General features: G+C 58.1%; 1 protein-coding gene across 1 annotated transcript; it reads left to right on the forward strand.

Annotated features, from left to right (window-relative positions):
* On the forward strand, window positions 1-19,527 carry DEGS2 (delta 4-desaturase, sphingolipid 2). Its single transcript, XM_068549507.1, has 3 exons — window positions 1-116; window positions 16,414-17,156; window positions 19,374-19,527. Exons 1-3 carry the CDS (start codon window positions 35-37, stop codon window positions 19,518-19,520), a joined length of 972 nt encoding a protein of 323 aa, XP_068405608.1. The 5' UTR covers window positions 1-34; the 3' UTR covers window positions 19,521-19,527.

Below are 19,527 nucleotides of genomic sequence, written 5' to 3' on the forward strand. Positions count from 1 at the left end.
CAGCCGAGCCCTGAGCCGCGCTCCCGGCCCCACCATGGGCAACAGCGCGGGCCGCAGCGACTTCGAGTGGGTCTACACGGACCAGCCGCACACGCAGCGGCGCAAGGAGATGCTCGGTGAGCTCGGGCCCCAGGTGGGGACGGCCCTGGGGCCGTCTGGTGTCCCGGGCCAGCCCGAGCCCAGGGGGTCGCTCCTGCGGGCCCGGATGCCCAGCAGGCCCTCCCCGACCTCTGCTCCAGAGAGGGCAGGAGCGCCACTCCCCTTCCCTCAGCGTCCCCGGCTCGGGGTTCCTGAGGGTCCCCAGCTCCGGCCTGGAACTGCGCTCGCGTCTCTGCCTCTGTCCTGGGATCTAAGACCCGAGGACCCGAGCCCAGATCCGCGCGTCAGGGGAGCGCGTCTCAGCTGCTCCATCCTGGCTGTGGGACGCGAGCCCCTCCCAGGGCCGGGACCAGGGCTCGAACTCTGGGGTGAGGTCGCAGCGCAGAGGTCGGCCCCAGGGACTGTCTTTGTACGGGATGCGCCGCCCCCGCCTTCGAAGGCAGCCACCTGTCCTCCGCCTCACCCCGGGCTCATGCGTGCGCTGAGCGCCGGGGTCCCGGCGGCCCAGCCGGAGAAGCCGCCAAGCCCACCCCCAATCCCGGAGTTTAGGGCAGAATGCGCGCCTCGAAGGAAGCAAACGCTGAACCAGAGAGACAAGTTTTTTAAAAACAAAGATTGTACCAAAGAGTCTGTCCTTTTGTTTTATAGCCTAATACACGGTGGCCCCCCTCTCTGTCGTTTAGTGTCCCGGGAGGTCATTTTTACCTACGTGGTCACCCATCCTTTGGATTCACCCATCCTTTGGATTCACCCATCCTGATGGGCTCCATCCGTCTCTCAGGAAGACCCAGGATGTACAGTCCTTTACCTGCAGTTAGGGGTTAAAGGGCTCGCACCTCCAGAACAGCTTTTACTAGGTGCCACCAACTCGCCTTTGCAGTGCCGGGCCAGCTTCCAGCAGGGTGGACACGTTCCCCTGCCCCAGAATCCGTCGCCATTTCGCCACACCCTCGCCTACACCTGGGGTTGGCAAACGTTTTTAATCTTTACCAAGCAGATTGACAAAACAATACTATTTCATGGTGGGTTTAATTTTTAATTTGACGATTGGTTTCAGTGTTTAATTGGCCGTTTAAATTTTTTTTTTCCTCTTGGCTTGGTCTTTTGCTTGTTGGTGTTAGAGCTCTTTGTATAGAGGCTTTTAACCCTTTGTCTTACACATTGCAAATCTTTTTCCCTTTATAGTCACAAAAGCTTTTTTGTTTTTGTTTTTTTAAATGCATTTGAATAGGTTGGCTTTTTTTTTCTTTAGAATTTTCCCTTTGGTGTCTTCCTGCTCCACCCCAAGACTAGGGAAATGTCTGTCCTATTACCTTTCAGACACCGGATGCATTGAGTGGTTAGTGTATGACTGTGCCCTGCTGTTGCTGGGGGTTCAGGGCCTAGAGACCCCTGGGTGGGTCTGTAACGTCTGTGGTTTTCTCCTGTGAGGTGCGCAATAACCCAGCACTGTTTACTCCTGCGAACTTCCTGCAGGTGGCTCAGAGGGCACTTGGTGATCATCTGGTCCTCCCTCCCCCACGGAGCACGGGCATCTTGGCTGCTGTCTCTCAGCAGTTTCAAGGCAGGGCTGTGTTTCCTTCCCCTCCCCTGGCTGTCCCCCACCTCCCCCCTACAGGACTCACTGGGCACCTGGCCCCAGGTGGAGAAGGCTGTGGGGTGTATCCTGGCCCACAGAGCTGCCTGGAGGGATCCAGACACTCTGGGTTGCAGACTTACTTTCCCAATCTGCATAATGGGCACCATCATCCTTTCTGGCGGAGTGGGTATGAGGATAAAAGGAGAGCTTGGGTGAGAAGGTGCTCAGTGTGGTACCCGGCACGCCAGGACATGGAGAATGATCTGTCTCTGAAGAGAGAAGCCACGGGCCCTGGAACCAATCCAGGAAGCATCCGGCACAGTGGCTGGGAAGCCTGGAAGACTTGGAGGAGAGGGAGGTGACTTGGGCCAGGGTGGGGACAGCACAAGTTCTCAAGGGCTGACTCTCCAGGGAGCTTTGCAAATTCCCTTTGCGCACTGGGCGCTGTGGGTTCCTCCCCACGCGTCCAGCTTTGAGCTAACGAACTTGGAATGTGCCATTCCCCCTCCCTCTCAGGCATGTGCGCACGCACGCTGTTCCTCCGCCTGGGGGACCTTCCTCGCTACTCTGCCCCACTCGCTCTTGCTCAGTTCTCCCTCCTGTGGGAGTTACCCTCCCTCCCCCCGCCAGCCTGGGCCAGGGGAGGGTGCTTCAGGGGGATTCCCCTCCACTGCTCCAGCCCATCGGGTCCTTATCTCTCTGGGGCACATTACATGGGTCTAGACCGTGGCTGTGAGCTGATCTCCTGGCAAGGACAACACCACACATTAGCCATGTGACCCTGGGCAAGTCAATAAGCAGATGAGGAAACTGAGGTTTGATTGAGTTAAAAGGGGTGAATTGTAGCACTTTCTTTATGGAGTTGTTGTGCAGATTTTTAAAAAAATATCACTTTTATTTATTTATTTTTTAAAAATATTTATTTATTTGGATGCGACAGGTCTTAGTTGTGGCTGGTTGGCTCCTTAGCTGTGGCATGCAAACTCTTAGTTGCGGCATGCATGTGGGATCTAGTTCCCCAACCAGGGATGGAACCTGGGCCCCCTGCACTGGGAGCGCAGAGTCTTAAACACTGTGCCACCAAGGAAGTCCCTGCTGTGCAGATTAAATGAGGTGGTGTTCATGCTTAGCCCAGCACTCAACGAAATGTTAACTGCGATGATAATTATTACCTCTTGCAGAAAGGCCCATGTTTTCCCCAAGGACAGGGAATGCCTTTCCATCTCTGTTTTCCTGAAGCTTTGTGCTGTTCGCAGCCTGAGGGAAATCCTATGTGTAACTGTCAGCCTCTCTTTACAGAGGAGGCCCCAGAGTGGGGCTCAGAGAGCGGAAGTGACTTGCCTAGGGCCACACAGCTCAGTGGCCACAGAGGCCAAGTTGGTGTTCAGGCAGGGATGTGCTCCAGTCCCAGCCAGCTGGCTGCTGTGGCCCACACCAAGCTCCTTGGGGGCCACTGGATGCTCAAAGATCCTAATCTTGAAGTCAGAACCGAGGAAATCCTCACGTAGAGCTGGTTGCCGTGCTCTTCGGGCAGGACCAAAGTCCATCTTCAGATCCTGCCTGGATGGGGCCATGCCTTGCAGGCCAGCGCTGAGGCTCTCTGTGCTGCGAGGGCAGGAACAGAGCCGGCGAGACTCTGGTCACACTGGAGATCAGAGTCCAAGCCAGGTGTGCCCAGCGGAATAAGAAGCAGGGTTTGAATTTGTCTTTTCAAAAACAAATAGCTTTGTGATTTTTTGTTTTTTGTGTTTTACCATGTATGTGCCCTTTCATAAGTTAAAAAAAAAAAAATCAAATAATCAAAAAATAATCAAAGGAAAGCAAGGAAGTGAGACTCCGGCAACTGTTGGACTATTTGCTCACGAAAGGCCCTGGGGTGGGCGTAGGGGTCTCTGAGTGGCGAGTGGTAAGATCCAGAACGGAACTGGCCGGCACGCTCAGGCGCATTCGTGGGCTCGTCACCCACCCACAGAGATGCTGGAGCCGGGGGCGGAGGGCGGGCCGGCCACACGGCCATTCTCTCCCGCCCCGCCCTTGCTGCAGTCGGCCTTCCCCTCGTCCTCCAGGCGGGCTGCAGCCTGTGTCCACCCGGCTCTGAGAGTCCCACAGAAGAGAGAGAGGTGCCTCTCTCCCCTTCTGCCCTGAGTAGCCCGTCGTCCCCTTGAGCCGGCTGATCTCTGGCCAGAGCTGCGAGTCCTCTGATTGGCCAGCGGGCGGGGGGCTGTGATGGGCAAAGCGCACAGTATCACATCCTGACAGCAGAGAGTTGCAGCTCTCCGAGAAAGGGGTGCCGTGGTCCTAAGTTGGGTGGGGAGGGGGGAGGAGGAGGGGGGGATGCTGGGTGCATGGGCGCACAGCTGCACGGACAATAGGTGATCCCTGGGACCCTATTTTTTTTTTTTTTAATATTTATTTATTTATCTGGGTCTTAGTTGTGGCATATGGGATCTAGCGCCCTGACCAGGGATTGAACCCAGGCCCCTGAATTGGGAGCATGGCGTCTTACCCACTGGACCACCAGGGAGTCCCTCTAGGACCCTATTTGAGCTGATTGTGTCCTCCCTGGCTTGAATCCTCCAAGGGCTTCCCTTCCTAAAATCTCACCTCTGCTCTGCGTATTGGCACCCCCACGCTCTGGCCCCTGCCCTTTCTCCTTACTTTCTGCTCTCTAGCCACTTGGTGGAATATACCCCCCACCTGCCCATTTCCTACTTCATGGCTTTTGCAGATGCTGTTTCCTCTGCTTGAACTCTTTTTCCCTACTCTTTGTCTATGGAACTCCTATGCATCCTTCAGGTCTCAGCCTAAATGTCCCTTTCTCAGAAACACTGTCTAACAGTGCGTGCCCTCACACACGGTGTGCTGGGAAATATTAAACAATCAACTGAATCTCTGGAGGGAACAAAGGACCCTGATTCGCAAATTGGCGTTTGCCAATTTTTATAGCTTTCCATCATGGCCAATTTCAAACTACCAACATGCATTGCTGCCCACGGAGTTGGGGAGAGAGCGGTATATTTGGGCGCTTGCCAGCGGCAGGCATAGGCTGGTTGCCCACACCACAGTCTACCACCGTCTCTGCCGCCCAGCTATTCCTCCCCTATCCTTCCGTGGGGTGCTGTGCACTGTTACCTTGTGACCTTTGCTCCCATCTGTAATTCTACATTGATTTGTGGGATGATAGCTTTGTCTGACTCTCCCACTCAACTCTGAGCTTCCCAAGGGCAGGGCCGGGCCCACCTCCACCAGTGCCCTTCCCAGCGAGGCTGAGTGAGGCAGTAGGCACCTACCAAAGCTTGAGCATCTCTAGTCCGACCTGCCACGACCGTTGCAGATTTTCCCTCCCTCCAGAGGTGCCAGGGACCTGTCAGCCACAGCTCAGAGCACGCGGTTTAATCCTTGCCAGCTGGAGAGCAGGGAGACATCCCACTGTTTTTTTTTTCCCCCTAATATCTATCTATCTATCTATCTATCTATCTATCTATCTATCTATCTATCTATCTATCTATCTATATTTGGCTGTGCTGGGTCTTAGATGGCATGCGGGATCTTTAGTTGCCGCACACTGGATCTTTTTAGTTGTGGACGCATTGGATCTTTAGTTGCAGCACGTGGGATCTTTAGTTGTGGCATGCGAACTCTTAGTTACAGCATGTGGGATCTAGTTCCCTGACCGGGGATTGAACGTCGGCCCCCTGCATTGGGAGCGCAGAGTCCCAGGCACTGGACCACCAGGAAAGTCCTGAGACATCCCGTTTTAATTGGCATTTCTGAGCTGATTAGTGAGGCTGAGTGTTTTCTTCCATGATTTCACTGTCTTTCTCCTTATATGAATTTTCGACTCATGTCCTTTTTCTATCGGAGGAGTCCTTTTCCTGGATCCGTAGGAGTCTTTTATACATGACCTGTAGTGGCCCTGCTTTTGCCACATGTAACAAGAATCTTCCCGTGTCTGTCCTTTGTCTTTTCACTTGGAACATTTTTTTTTTTGCTGTTTTTTTTTGAGGCGGGGTGCGCATTGCACATCACGTGGAAACTTAGTTCCCTGACCAGGGATTGAACCTGCACCCCTGCATTGGAAGCGTGGAGTCTTAACCACTGGACCGCCAGGGAAGTCTTGGAACATTTTTTTAATTCGTTTCGTTTCTCCCCACCACCCCCCCTAACCCGCCCCTGCTTTTTTTTTTTTTTTTTGGCCTTCCAGACATTTGCATTTTTTTGTGTGCAGGGCAGGACCCTGGGAAGTTAGGCCCCTTGCCCAAGGTCACCCAGCCTGGTTAGGGTTAGGACAGGGCTCTAACTTGGTGACTCCGGCCTGCTCCTCTGTCCCACCTTCTTCTCCACCCGGGACCTGAAGAGAGCCTGTCCCCCCTCGTGTCCTCCCTGGCACGTGACCCACGGGCAGTCGCCAGCTCACGAGGCCCCTTCCTCTCATTCTTTCCGGCCTCCGTGCTGATGAGTGTGCTGTGCCTTCCACCTGGCCTGCTTCTAATCCACATTCTTTAATTCAGACCAGCTTTTATGAGGTGTGATTTACATGCCATAAAATGCACTCATTTTAAAGGCACAGTCCAGTGATTTTTTAGTAAAGTTACACCATCTAGTTTTAGAGCCTTCCCCTCACCCCAGAGGTCCCTCGGACCACCTGCGGTCACTCGGCAGCCCACCCTGTATCCTTAGAGCCACTCCTCATCCCTCGAGTTTCGGCTCGAGTGTCACGGGGCTCGGTGTGTGTGTCCTCTGTAAGCACGTCCTAGTCGGGACACGCCACTGTGCCCCGCACGTGTGCCTCCCACCCCCGCTCAGCCTGCGGGCCCCTCCCGCCTCTGGGGTCTGGGCCTGGCTCGGCCCAGACCTTCGGCAAATATTTGTCCGGGAATCAAGAGGAGGTTCGGCGGGAGGTGGGTGAGTGACTCCTGAAGGCACTTTGGGCCACTCCCTGGTCCCCCAGAGCACCTCCCACGCTGACCAGCCAGGCTTAGGCTTGCCTTTGGGCTCCGAAACCGGAAGGGAGGTGGGCGAGATGGGGCAGGGCAAGGCGGCTTAGGAAGCACGGGGGCCAGAGCTGCAGGGGAGCCGCTCAGGAAGGAGGGGATGAAGAGGGCTTGGGTGCCTTTGCCGTAGAAGCTGTCAGAGGACAGGTGCTCAGCCGCTGGGGGCAGAGGGAAGGTGCCCCGCACGGGGTGGCCTGTGGCGGGACAGGGTCAGACAGGCGCTGGAGGCAGGTGGGCAGCAGTGAGCTGACGACGCGATGCGATGTGCAGGCTGGGGCGCACTTGGTGGTGAAAGGTGGTGACAAGGCCCCCCTGGAGCCAGTGGGACTGTCCTGCGAAGGCACTTGACCTCCCTGGGGAGGCGGTCAGGGTATCTAGCCCTAGATGGTGCCCGGCCCGGGGGCGTGGAAGATGCAGAGTGGGGAGAAGCCCCGTGTGCTCCTGGGAGCCCTGGAGGAGGCTGGAGAGAAGGGACTTCATCGCGGCCGGTCGGCTGGGGCTGCGTGGGGGGCCTTGGGACCGCCCTTGCTCCCTGCGGAGGGCGAGGGCCCGGCAGCCCCCCCTGCCTGGCTGCCTGTTTCTGCCGTTTCCTCCCCACCACGCCGGGCACGGCAGGATTTGTCGGGAAAGCTTCTGGGAATAGCCAGGTGCCCACGGGGAGACGGCTCTGTGGGATCGTGTAGGGCGCAGGCGTCAGGCTGCCTTCCCTCCGGCAGGCTCCTCCTCTGCTGAGCCCTCTGGGTCCTTATGAACAGGTCCGCCACGTATGTAAATATGTGTAATGCATGGAAGTGTTCACATCTGCTGGAGCCAAGCTCCCCAACACCTCAGGGCCTGCGGCCGCCTCTCTGCTGTCCACCCGAGGCCCGTGTGCCCTGGGGAAGACCCCATCTCCAGGTCCTCACAGCCCAGGGTGGTCAGAGTGGGTGCCTTAGGGACGGAGCGTGAGGAAGCTGGCCCAGAGAGGGACAGGGGCTGGCCCAGGGGCGCACAGCAGTTGGACTGAGCCAGGCTGCAGTGAGGTTCTCTCGAACTGGGACCCAGGATTTTCTCTGGGCACTCTGCCCTGACGACGTAGCCCAGCTCCAGGAAGCAGCTTCTCTCGAGGCTGAGGAATTCCTGCGGACTCTGGGGGAGGCGGTGGAAAATTAGGTCGTTTCACCACGTGGTGGAAGCTCTGCGTGCTCATCTCTAAGACGGGGGGACGGTCCCCTCCCGGCAGGCTGGTGAGGGCTGCGTGAGTAAGTGTGTGCCAGGCGCCGGGCACGTTTCATGTGCTGAGCACCACGTCCACACCCGGGCTCCGGCCGCATCCAGCGGGCCTGAAGTCGGGGGGTCCTGAGGTCAAGTCTTGGCTCTGTCGGCCTTGCCCTGACTTGTCAGACCCTTCCCTGGGCCTCTGCCCCTCCTTTCTGTGTCATGCCTGGACAGTGTGACTTCTAGCAATGGTTGTTTTCGTGGGCAGCTGCCTTGGGCCCCGCCCAGGCTGCTGCTGGAAGGCCACTTGCACGGGTCTGTTTGTCTCTGGTTCCATGTGGCTGTCCGTGCGGGCTCCAGGCCGCCCCACTGGAGCAGAGGGCCCTTGAGGTGTGAGCGTCCTAACCCAGCTTCTCTGGTGCTCTGTGCTGGAGGCCTGAGCGAGCAGGGCTCCCCCCGACATCAGCTGAGATCCCCCAGGGGGGCAGAGCCTGGTCAGGCTGGGCCAGGCTTGGGTGTCCAGCCAGGCCCGGAGGACTCCTCATGGGGCTGCCAGGGCGCTCTCGCCCTCCTCCTGGGGCCCAGAGAAGATGGAGCCAGCAGCTTTCCCCTCCCCAGCCTCATCCCTGAGCCCCAGAAGAGGCGCCCCTCTGTCAGGCCAGCACCCCCTGGCCTTCTCCGTGACCCCCGCCCCGCATCTCTGTCCTCTCCTTCTGCCATCCGCTGGCCCCAATCTCTCCCATCTCACCCCCCGAGCCAGCCCTCCCTCCCCAGGCCTGCACTTGGCCTCACCTTCTCACCTCGCCTCCTGCTGACACGGTTCTTGCTGGGGCCCCCAGGGCCCTGCCGAGTCCAGCAGCTGTCTGTCCTGCCTTCCTTCCCGTGACCCTCCTTGACCCCCGGCAGCTGGGCACCCCCAATCCCACGGCTCCATTTATCCCAAACCCGACTGCACCCAGTGACCTCATTAGGCCTGCCTGGCTGGAGGGCCCCAGGGCATCTTCTCAGGGAGGCCCCTAGGCCTCGCACCTCCCCAGGGACCCAGAAGCCCTGGAATTGAAAAGGTTCGATGTTTGCTGTTTCGCTTGAGCGAGGATGGAGTCTTCGTCCAGCAGGCGGTAGATGAGCTAGTGAACCAGCCTGACCCTGCTCCCCAGCGCGGCTCGGGTGGGTCCGGAGGGGCCCCACTCCTTAGATGGCGCCTTCCTGGGGTCTCCGCTGAAGGCCGGGGGTGTTCAGCGAGGTCTCTGAGCCGTGCCACCCCTGGAATCCGCTGGGCTCCTAGCCCCCTGGCCACTGTCTCTGAGCCCCCATTTTTGACTTGCTTGGCTTGCTGGGGCTCCTCCTCCCCGCATTGTGGTCTGGACAGGGCCTCCGGGCAGGGTGGACGTGATCTGGAGCTTATGCGCTTGGCCCCTTCTCGGGGTCGCCCCTGAGCTGCCCAGCATCCAGCTTGTGCCTTGGCCGCCTTTTTCCGTTGCTTCCAGCAGGATGGCTGGGCCCAGTGACTATCGTGGCCGGGGAGCATGGGGCCTTTTCTCATACGTTAAAGCAAGCCTGGGGCCAGATCACCTCCAAGATCAGCCCACAGCCCCAAAGGTCAGAAGTGGGATGTTTTTTACTCTCAGATCAGAAAACTGTATTTAATAACAACGGTAGTAACAGCTCCCAGGGCCCAGAGCTGTCATCCCAGCCTCACCACAGCCTGGATGGGCAGGTCGGGGTGTCACCCCCATTTCCCAGATGTGGAGACCTAGGCTGGGGCAGTGCTGTGGCCTGCCCAGTCGGCCAGGGTGAGGGGCTGGGGACCAGGCACCCCAGGCTGTGTTGAGGCCGCACCCGAGCTGAGGGCAGCTGAGTCCCTGGGAAACTGTCAGGAAAGGAGGAAGGGGCGCCAGGCCAGGCAGGGGAGGGGACACCCAAGGATGTTCTCCTTTGCTTCCATGCTTTCATGCACGACTTACTGGCCTTGTATGACAGATGGGGCACCAGAGGCCCACCATCCAAGGTCACAGCTGCTGGGCTCTGTCGCTGCCCTCGCCTCTGAGGGGTACGGGAGTGGCCTGTTTGCTGGCCTGGATCCCTGAGCTGGGGTGCTTGTCCCTGCTGGCTTGCCAGTCTGTGCTCACCTGGTGCAGGTGTGGCCTGCCCCAGGCCTGGCCTCCTTCCAAGGGGAAGCTGGAGAGACCCGCTCTGTGGAGGCTGGTGGCCTGGCTGAGCTCCCAGGTGTGCCTGGGCAGGTGAGGGCCCGGGCCCTGGTTGCCCAAGGGGCGAGGCTGGTGTCCAGAGGCCACCTCTGGTGGGCAGGAGGCTGGTGGAGCCCTGCGGCCTGTGGTCCCAACCTGACATTCAGGTATGCAAACGTTCGGGAACTTTGCACGTGATTTCCTGGGCACTGGGCGAGAACATTCCTGAAGGCTGGGTTGCAGGCAGATCCTTCTTGCCCTGGCCGTCATGAAGACACTTCTTTCCTCCCCTGCTCCACCTCACTGTGGCTGCTGGATTCCCGCCCCCTCGGGCCTCTCAGCCCCCCAGTGGAAGCACGCATCTTCCTGGGCACCACTGAGGCCCACCTTCTGAAGTGTGCCCGCTCACTCTGACCCCCTTTGGCGGCAGGAACAAGCTGGGATGAGGCCTGCCCCCTGCTCCCCTCCCGAGTGGGGCCCACCCCGCAGGTCGGGGTCCTTTTGTCTCCTTTGCCCCGCCTGGCGGGGTGATGCTGGGCGAGCGCCATGCTGGCTGGTCCACCTCGGCCGAGGCTGGCGGCGAGTGGGGCCCTTGAGGGGCAGGGTCGAGTGTGAGTCGCCGCTGCGCCCAGCGCCTAGTGCCCAGCGCCCAGCGCCCAGCCAGTGCAGGGACGGGGCAGTGAGGTCAGCCGGGCTGTCGGAGCCCCGGGGTTTCCTCATCCCCCATCCAGTTGCCGTGCGTTTCCTAGAGCTGCAGAGACACGTTACCACAAACAACGCGCTTGTTATCTTACGGTTCTGGAGGTCAGAAGTCTGACCTGGGTCCCACTGGGTGAAGTTTCTTCTGGAGGCTCCAGGGGGGGATCGGTTTCCTGGCCTTTCCAGCTTCTGGAGTCGCCTGTGCCCCTCGGCTCGTGGCCCTTCGATCTTCACAGCGAGCGAGGCCGGTGGAGACCTTGCACATCCCCGGACCGCCTCTCCTGCTCGCTTTCCCACTGTCCTGAGCCTGGGATGACACTGTGCCGCCGGGGTACTCCAGGCTCTCCTTGCTGTTGTGAGGTCAGCAGACCAGCACCCTGGGTGCGGCCTGAACTTCCAGGGTCCCTCAGAAGCTGACCGAGTCACAGTGAGGGGAGTAGGACCTGCACATGTTTGGGGGGCCCCTGTTCCGCCCACCCCAGGTGCCGGTCTCTCCCTCCACCTTGGGAGCTGGTTCCAGGCGGCAGGGCCTTGGCACCCCTTTCCTGCATCTTCTTCCACCTGCCTGGGGCAGCGAGTACCCTTTGGGGCCGCTGGCCTTTCTGGGACAGCCAAGGCGCCTCCCACACGCAACGCAGGGACAACCCCCTCGGCCGCCGTTGGGCCATGTGGGCAGGCCCGGGAGGAGAGCGCTTCGCAGCCTAATCCCACCACCGCCGTCCCCAGCGTACCCGTCTTCGCGGCCTAATCCCACCACCGCCGTCCCCAGCGTATCCGTCTTCGCGGCCTAATCCCACCACCGCCGTCCCCAGCGTACCCGTCCTCAGGCAGCATCCTGGCCGCCGGCCTTCACTGGGCGCTCTGTTGGGTGGTGGTCGTAAAGCGCAGATTCACCTGGGTGCCTGCTCCCGGCCAGTCAGCCTGAGCTTTCCGTGCCTTATCTATTCATCCTCCCAGTGACCTGTTTATGGTTCAGAAACGAGCCTTGGAGCTGACGTAACCTGCTCGGAGCTGGGTTTTTTTTTTTTTTTAAACTTTAAAAAAAAAACTGTGGTAAAGGATAACATAGAATTTGCCATTTTAACTGTGTGTGAAGCATGTGATTTGGGGGCATTCATTACTTTCACAGTGTGGTGTAGCCATCACTCCTATTTCCAAAACTTTTTCATGACTCCAAACAGAAATTCTACACCCATTACCAGTCACTGCCCATCCCCCCGCCCTGCCCCCCCAGCCCTGGAAACCTCTACTTTCTGGTTCTGTGAACTTGCCTGTTCTGGATATCTCACGTAAGTGGAATCGTACGGTATGTGGCCTTTCCTGACTGGCTTCTTTCACTCGGCATCATGTCTTCAAGGTTCATCCATGTTGTATGCAGCCCGTGGTAGTCCTCCATGCGTTTTTTTGGGACGGGGGAGGTGCTGCTAGTTTATTTGGGAGTCAGTTCCCGGGAGCAGGATTAAGGGAGCTGGCGTTGTGAAACAGAGAAGCAGGAAATTCAATATAAGGACTTTTTAAATTGAGGTATAATTGACCTATAACGTTATATTAGCTTCAGGTGTACAACGATTTTTAAAAAAAATTTTTATTGAAATATAGTTGATTTACAATGTTGTGTTAGTTTCAGGTGTACAGCAAAGTGATTCAGTTATACATACATACATATATATAAATATATATTTATATAATTTTTCTGCATTCTCTTCCATTATAGGTTCTTACAAGATATTGAGTGGAGTTCCGTAGGTCCTTGTTGGTTATCTATTTTATGTATAGTAGTGTGTATTTTTAAAAATATTTATTTACTTATTTGGCTGTGCCAGGTCTTAATTGCAGCGTGCGGGACCTTTAGTCGCGAGACGCGGGCTCTCAGTTGCAGCGTGCGGGATCTAGTTCCCTGACCAGGGATCGAACCCGGGCCCTCTGCACTGGGAGCATGGAGTCCTTTTTTTTTTAAACTGTTTTTTTTTTTTTTAATTTATTTTATTTATTTATGGCTGTGTTGGGTCTTCGTTTCTGTGCGAGGGCTTTCTCTAGTTGTGGCAAGCGGGGGCCACTCTTCATCGCGGTGCGCGGGCCTCTCACTATCGCGGCCTCTCTTGTTGCGGGGCACAGGCTCCAGACGCGCAGGCTCAGTAATTGTGGCTCACGGGCCTAGCTGCTCTGCGGCATGTGGGATCTTCCCAGACCAGGGCTCGAACCCGTGTCCCTTGCATTAGCAGGCAGACTCTCAACCACTGCGCCACCAGGGAAGCCCAAGGGAGCATGGAGTCTTAACCACTGGACCACCAGGGAAGTCCCAGTAGTGTGTATATTTTAATCCCAAACTCCTAATTTATCCCTCCCCCACCAACATAGTGATGTGATATGGTATACTGCGAAATGATCCCAACAAGTCACCATACATAGTTACAATTTTTTTTTTCTTGATGAGTTCTTGGATGAGAAGTTCTTTTTTTTTTTAATAGACCTTTATTGGAGTATAATTGCTTCGCAATGCTGTGTTAGTTTCTCTTGCACAACAAACTGAATCAGCCATATGCATACACATGTCCTCATGTCCCCTCCCTCTTGAGCCTCCCTCCCATCCTCCCTATCCCACCCCTCTAGGTCATCGCGAAGCACCGAGCCGATCTCCCTGTGCTATGCTGCTGCTTCCCACTAGCTAACTATTTTACATTCCGTAGTGTATATATGTCGATGCTACTCTCACTTCGCCCCAGCTTCCCCCTCCCACCCCAAGTCCTCAAGTCCATTCTCTATGTCTCCCTCTTTATTTGGATGAGAAGTTCTTGATGAGAACTTTCAAGATCTACTTTCTTAACAACTTTAAAATATGCAACACAGTATTAATAACTACAGTCACCATTCTAGACATTACATCCCCATGTCCTACTTATTTTGTAACTGGAAGTTTCATTCCTTCCTAAGGCTGAATAATATTCCATTGTGTAGAGAGACCATATTTTGTCTAACTGCTCATCAGTTAACAGACACTTGGGTTGTTTCCACCTTCTGGCTATTGTGAATAGTTCTGTGAACATGGGTATGCAAGTTTCTGTTTGTGTCCCTGATTTAAATTCTCTGGGGTATATATTTAGCAGTGGAATTGCTGGGTCTTATGGTAATTCCATGTTTAACTTTTTGAGGAACCACCCAGTTGTTTTCCACAGTGGCTGCACCATTTTCCATTCCTACTAGCAACATACAAACAAGGGCTCCCATTTCTCTGCAGCCTCGTCAGCACTTGCTAGTTTCTGTTTTTTGAGTTTAGCCGTCCTAGTGGCTCTGAGGTGGGATCTCACTGTGGGGCTGACTGCACCCCTGGTGACTGATGGTGCAGAGCATCTTTTCATGTGCTTAGAGAAACAGGTGCACATCTTTGGAGAAATACCTATTCAAGTCCTTTGCTCATTTTTTATTGGGTTGTTTGTCTTTTTGTTTTTGGGTTGTAGGAGATCTTTATGTATTCTTGTTACTAAACCCTTATCCAGAGCTGGAATTTGAACCCTTTCTGAACGCTGCTCCCTTCCAACCCCCCTGGAGATGCTGTGGCCCCCTGGGCCCCTGTTAAGCAGGGCTGAGGTTTATTGCCAGGCCTGGGCTTGCCTGCTCTTTCCCAAGTTCTGCTTTGATACTTGTGCTGTGACCACCATCCTCCAGGACCTGATTAGGTGGTGTCCTTGGCAGCTTTGGGGAGAGCTCCCGGGATCAAAAGGCCCAGGCAGTTTTGCTGAGCTTGGAAGCCTGGGGGTGGCCCCAGCAGTAAGGGCCAGCAGTAGGGGGAAAGGAGGCTGGAATGGGAGCGGGGGGTAGGGGTGTGAGGTTCGGCCACCCCCCCCCCGTCCCCCCGCCCCAGCAGGCTGTCTTGAGGGCTGTATAGCACCACTGCTCACTTGGTCGGAGCCAAAACCACCGTAGCCACCAGATGAGGTGAAGGCTTGGTGGGAGTGCTGGTGTGTAGACAGCAGGGGTGTCAATGCTGCCTGGGGGATTCTGTGGGCTTCCTGGGCAGAGGTTCTAGGATGTGGGAACCCCGACCCCCCGCCGCCCCCGGCATCTCCAGCAGACGCGGGCTGTCCCACCATCAGGCTCCAGGACCGGTATGTGGAACACATACCCCGTGAGGCACATCCTGCCCACACTGTGTCACACTGGGACACAGAGGCCCAGAGAGGGTGGGAATGCACCATGGCCACACAGCAAGATCAAGACTGACCTCGAGATGGGCTTGTGGCACCACCATAGCTTGGGCAGGAAGACTCTGAGCCTGAGTCGCCCTCTGGGGCAGAAGTTCTTGCCCTTGTTGTGTTTCTCCTTGCATACCCCCAGGGACAGGCAGCTCACCACCTATGAAGCAGCCTGTTCCGTTGCTGGGTGGCTCTGACAGAAAGTTCTCTGGGCTGGGAGAAAGAAGGAGCTGTCACACGCTTCCCATTCTGAGCACAAAAGGGCAGCGACTTCCTGGGTCACTAGGAGGGAAGCGTAGGCCAGGATTCGACCTTGGCCTGGCCGATTCCATTTGGGGCCCAGCCTCTGCTGCAGCCCTGGACACCCTCTTCACAGGCCAGCCTGAGGCCACCCAGCTGCTGGATGGGTGTAGGAGGGGCGGACACTGAAGGCACTGGAGACGGGTACTGACTGTCCTAAGGGTGCCTGGGACGAGCCCCGCCCTCGCCGGCCTCGATCCCCATCTGTGTGTCAGGACGCTGGCTCCACCTGAGGGCCTGTCTCCTCTGCTGGGGAGCCAAGGGACACAGCAGACCTGGAGCGGGAGGGTGACTGTCCCCTTGAGCACGTGATGCCCCCCGGCCCTGTCCCTCCGTGCCCCTGGATACAGCACCAGCTGCCTCACCAGCCTTATGCCTGCCAGCCCCCTCCCACCAAGCAGAGGTTTCTAGAAGGCACTGCTCTCTTGCCCCGAAGGCACCCACCCCATCCTGTTCTCTTCCGGCTGCTCCTCCTCGGCTGGGAAGGCCCTCCCTGCTTGGGCAACTCCCACTGCCATTGTTTTTTCCTTTTCTGTAAAACAAAATACAGAAAAGTACAAAAGATGCTATAACAAACACCCACCACCCAAAATAAGTGTATTCAACATTTTATCATATTTCCTTCAGATCTTGTTTGTTTTACGAACTGAAACACCGAGACAAAGCCAGAGCCCTCCACATTCCCCTCCCCCAGCCGCCCTGCCCCCTCCCAGGGGCCCCAAGAGTCTGTCTGTGGCTCTCGGGCTCCCTGGAAGCCCGCACCGCGTGCACTGAACCTGCGGCTCTCGGTAGCTGTTTTGATTTCGGGAATTATGTTTCTGTGGCCCATGCTGACGCCTGCTCTTTACTTAGGCTGGTGACAAAGACCCCCCCCCCACCCTGGGAAGTCTCCCCGGAGCCCCCTGGGTGGTGGGGGGAGACGGGTCTGCCTGCCTGCCTCCCTCGGCACGAGCACAGGCGAGGCTGCTTCTAGGCCCAAAGCCACAGGGCCAGATCTTAGAGCGACTCTCCGAGTCACTGCCTGGGGGCTTAATGGATGGTGGAGGGAAAGAGAGGGAGGGAAGATGGCAGGAAAAATTTAAGGAGGAGAGGAGGGAGGAGGGGAAGCATGCACTTGGGACCCACGCGGCCAGTGCCCCCCTCACCTTCTCTCCCGGTCCTCCCTGCAGCCAAGTACCCGGCCATCAAGGCCCTGATGCGGCCGGACCCTCGTCTCAAGTGGATGGTGCTGGGGATGGTGCTGGCGCAGCTGCTGGCCTGCTGGCTGGTGCGGGGGCTGGCGTGGCGCTGGCTGCTCTTCTGGGCCTATGCCTTCGGGGGCTGCGTGAACCACTCACTGACGCTCGCCATCCACGACATCTCGCACAACACCGCCTTCGGCACTGGCCACCCCGCCCACAACCGCTGGTTCGCCATCTTCGCCAACCTGCCCTTGGGTGTGCCCTACGCGTCCTCCTTCAAGAAGTACCACGTGGATCACCACCGCTACCTGGGCGGCGACGGGCTGGACGTGGACGTGCCCACGCGCCTTGAGGGCTGGCTCTTCTGCACGCCGGCCCGCAAGCTGCTCTGGCTGGCGCTGCAGCCCTTCTTCTACTCGCTGCGGCCGCTCTGCGTGAACCCCAAGGCCATGACCCGCATGGAGGTGTGCAACGCCCTGGCGCAGCTGGCGGCCAACGCCACCATCTTCACCCTCTGGGGGCTCAAGCCTATGGTCTACCTGCTGGCCAGCTCCCTTCTGGGCCTGGGCCTGCACCCCATCTCGGGCCACTTTGTGGCCGAGCACTACATGTTCCTCCAGGGCCACGAGACCTACTCCTACTACGGGCCCCTCAACTGCATCACCTTCAACGTGGGCTACCACGTGGAGCATCATGACTTTCCCAGCATCCCGAGCTGCAACCTGCCCCTGGTATGTGGCCACGGTCGCAGAGGCTGCGATGGGCACCTTAGCGGGAGGTGGGGGAACGTGGGGAGGGCTTTGGGCCACACTCTGGCCTTTCTCTCGTGCTGATCGTGGGATGGCTACGTGCTCACTTGGGGTCCCCAGGGCAGAAGGAAAGGCCACCTGGCACACGGAGTGCCTGGCTGGAGAATAAGAAGGTGAATTCCGGGGGGGTGGGCGGGGCAGGGGCTCAAGGGGCATTTTACAGTTCAGGCCTCTTGGTTTAATGAAAACCCGTTTGAGCACAGCTATGATATTCACTGGCTGGCTGTGTGTCCTGGGGCAAGCCGCTTGCCCTCTCTGTGCCTCAGCTTTCTCTTCTGTAAATGGTGCAGCAGTAACGATACTGCGAGTGAAGCACCTCCCCTTCCTGACCCTGTCCCTCCGCATTTCTTGTCACTGCCCTGTGACCCTCCAGGGGCCCCCTCATGGCACAGAGAGGACAGGGTGGGCCTTGCCCTTTGTGACCCAAGGGGCTTGGCCCGAGCTGCCTCAGAGTGGAAGCCTCTGGGCTGGTGCCTCTGTCTTGGGAGGCCTGGGTTGGAGAATTTCTAAAGAAGAAAGAGGGAGGGAGAGGATGGGGAGGAGGAAGAGGGAGGGGGAGGGGGAGGGGAAGAGGGAGGGAGAGGAGGGGGAGGGGAAGAGGGAGGGAGAGGAGGGGGAGGGGAAGAGGGAGGGAGAGGAGGGGGAGGGGAAGAGGGAGGGAGAGGAGGGGGAGGGGGAAGAGGGAGGGAGAGGAGGGGGAGGGGAAGAGGGAGGGAGAGGAGGGGGAGGGGAAGAGGGAGGGAGAGGAGGGGGAGGGAGAGGAGGGGGAGGGGGAAGAGGGAGGGAGAGGAGGGGGAGGGGGAAGAGGGAGGGAGAGGAGGGGGAGGGGAAGAGGGAGGGAGAGGTGGGGGAGGGGGAGGAGGAGGGGGAGGGGGGAGGAGGAGGGGGAGGAGTAGTTGTTGCTGTTGTTCTGGTCTGGCACTGGTCGGTTAGAGCAGAAGTGACTGCGCACAGCGGGGCTGGAGATTGTGGTGGTGGGAAAGGTGTCTGAGTGTGTGAGACTGTGTGTGCGTGCCTGTGTGTGCCCACATTCCTGCACGTGATTAGGTGTGCCTGTCCATATGTGCATGTCTGTGAGTGCATGCTCACCCACTCGTGTGGAGTGCAAGTGAGCACTGGTCTGGGTGTTCAGGTGTTTGTGCCGTGGCCCACGTGACTCTGGAGTCTGACAGCCTGTGTGTCCACCCTGGCTGTGCAGGGCGCCCCCCCCGCCCCCGGCCCCCGGCCCCCAATGGTACTGAGGTCCTGCTCTGTGCTGGGCACCATCTAACCAAAGCCTCACCACAAGCCTACGTGGCATTTCAAGCCCATCATGCACATTTCATGGACGCGAAGGGAGAGGCTCGGGGAGCCGGGGTCCCTGCCTCAGGAAGCAGCAGTGCCAGACTCTTGACCCAGGACATTCACAGAAGCAGCTGCTGTCAGCTGTGAGCCTTTCCTTCTCCCAAGCAAAGTCACAGGCTCCCTGTTCCTGCCATGCGTGTCACCTCATCCCCCGTAGGCCCCCCTTTTCAGGCCCTGTGCACCTGGTGCGTCCTCTGTTGGGGGAGGGGGAGGCCTCCCCTGCAGTTGGTGTGGGTGTAGGTGCTGAGGCTGGAGCACTTCTTGGAGGAGGCGGGCTGAGGGCGTCAGGTGCAGAGCGGGGCAGGGAGCTGGAGAGGGAAATGACACGTCCTGAGGCTGGCAGGAGGGCAACGGAGTGGGAGGATGGTGGGAGCCAAGGTCAGAGGGGTTTGCAGGTCCAAGAGGGCACCGAACGCCGGGCCGAGGCGCGTGGATGTGACCTCGGTTCAGCAGGACTCGAGCCAGGCTGTGCCGCAGAACTCGGCCACCCCAAGGCTCCTGGATCAGAAACTCGGGGTGTGCGCTCCGGGGCGGGGGGTGCATTTTAACTCCTCACCCCCATTTGGGGCAGGGGCCTCAGCACCTCTTGGTGCCCCCGGCCAATGGCCCCTCCGCCTTCGGGCAGCGGGCTGGCCCGGACACGGGTACCACGGGAGATGACAGGGTTGCGCGTGTGCTCACGTGGTCTGTGTGCTCACGTGTGTCCGTGCGCACGCGCGCCTGTGGCTGTGCACGTGCCTGTGCGCGGCCTCTGACCCATCCGGCCTCTCTGACCCATCTGTGCCCTCTCCGCAGGTGCGGAAGATCGCGCCCGAGTACTACGACCACCTGCCCCAGCACCACTCGTGGGTGAAGGTGCTCTGGGACTTTGTGTCTAAGGACTCCCTGGGGCCCTACGCCAGGGTGAAGCGGGTGTGCAAGCTGGCGGAGGACGGCCTGTGAGCCCGAT

Source organism: Eschrichtius robustus, chromosome 1 (genome assembly GCF_028021215.1).
Source record: "Eschrichtius robustus isolate mEscRob2 chromosome 1, mEscRob2.pri, whole genome shotgun sequence".
NCBI classification, from domain to species: Eukaryota; Metazoa; Chordata; class Mammalia; order Artiodactyla; family Eschrichtiidae; genus Eschrichtius; species Eschrichtius robustus.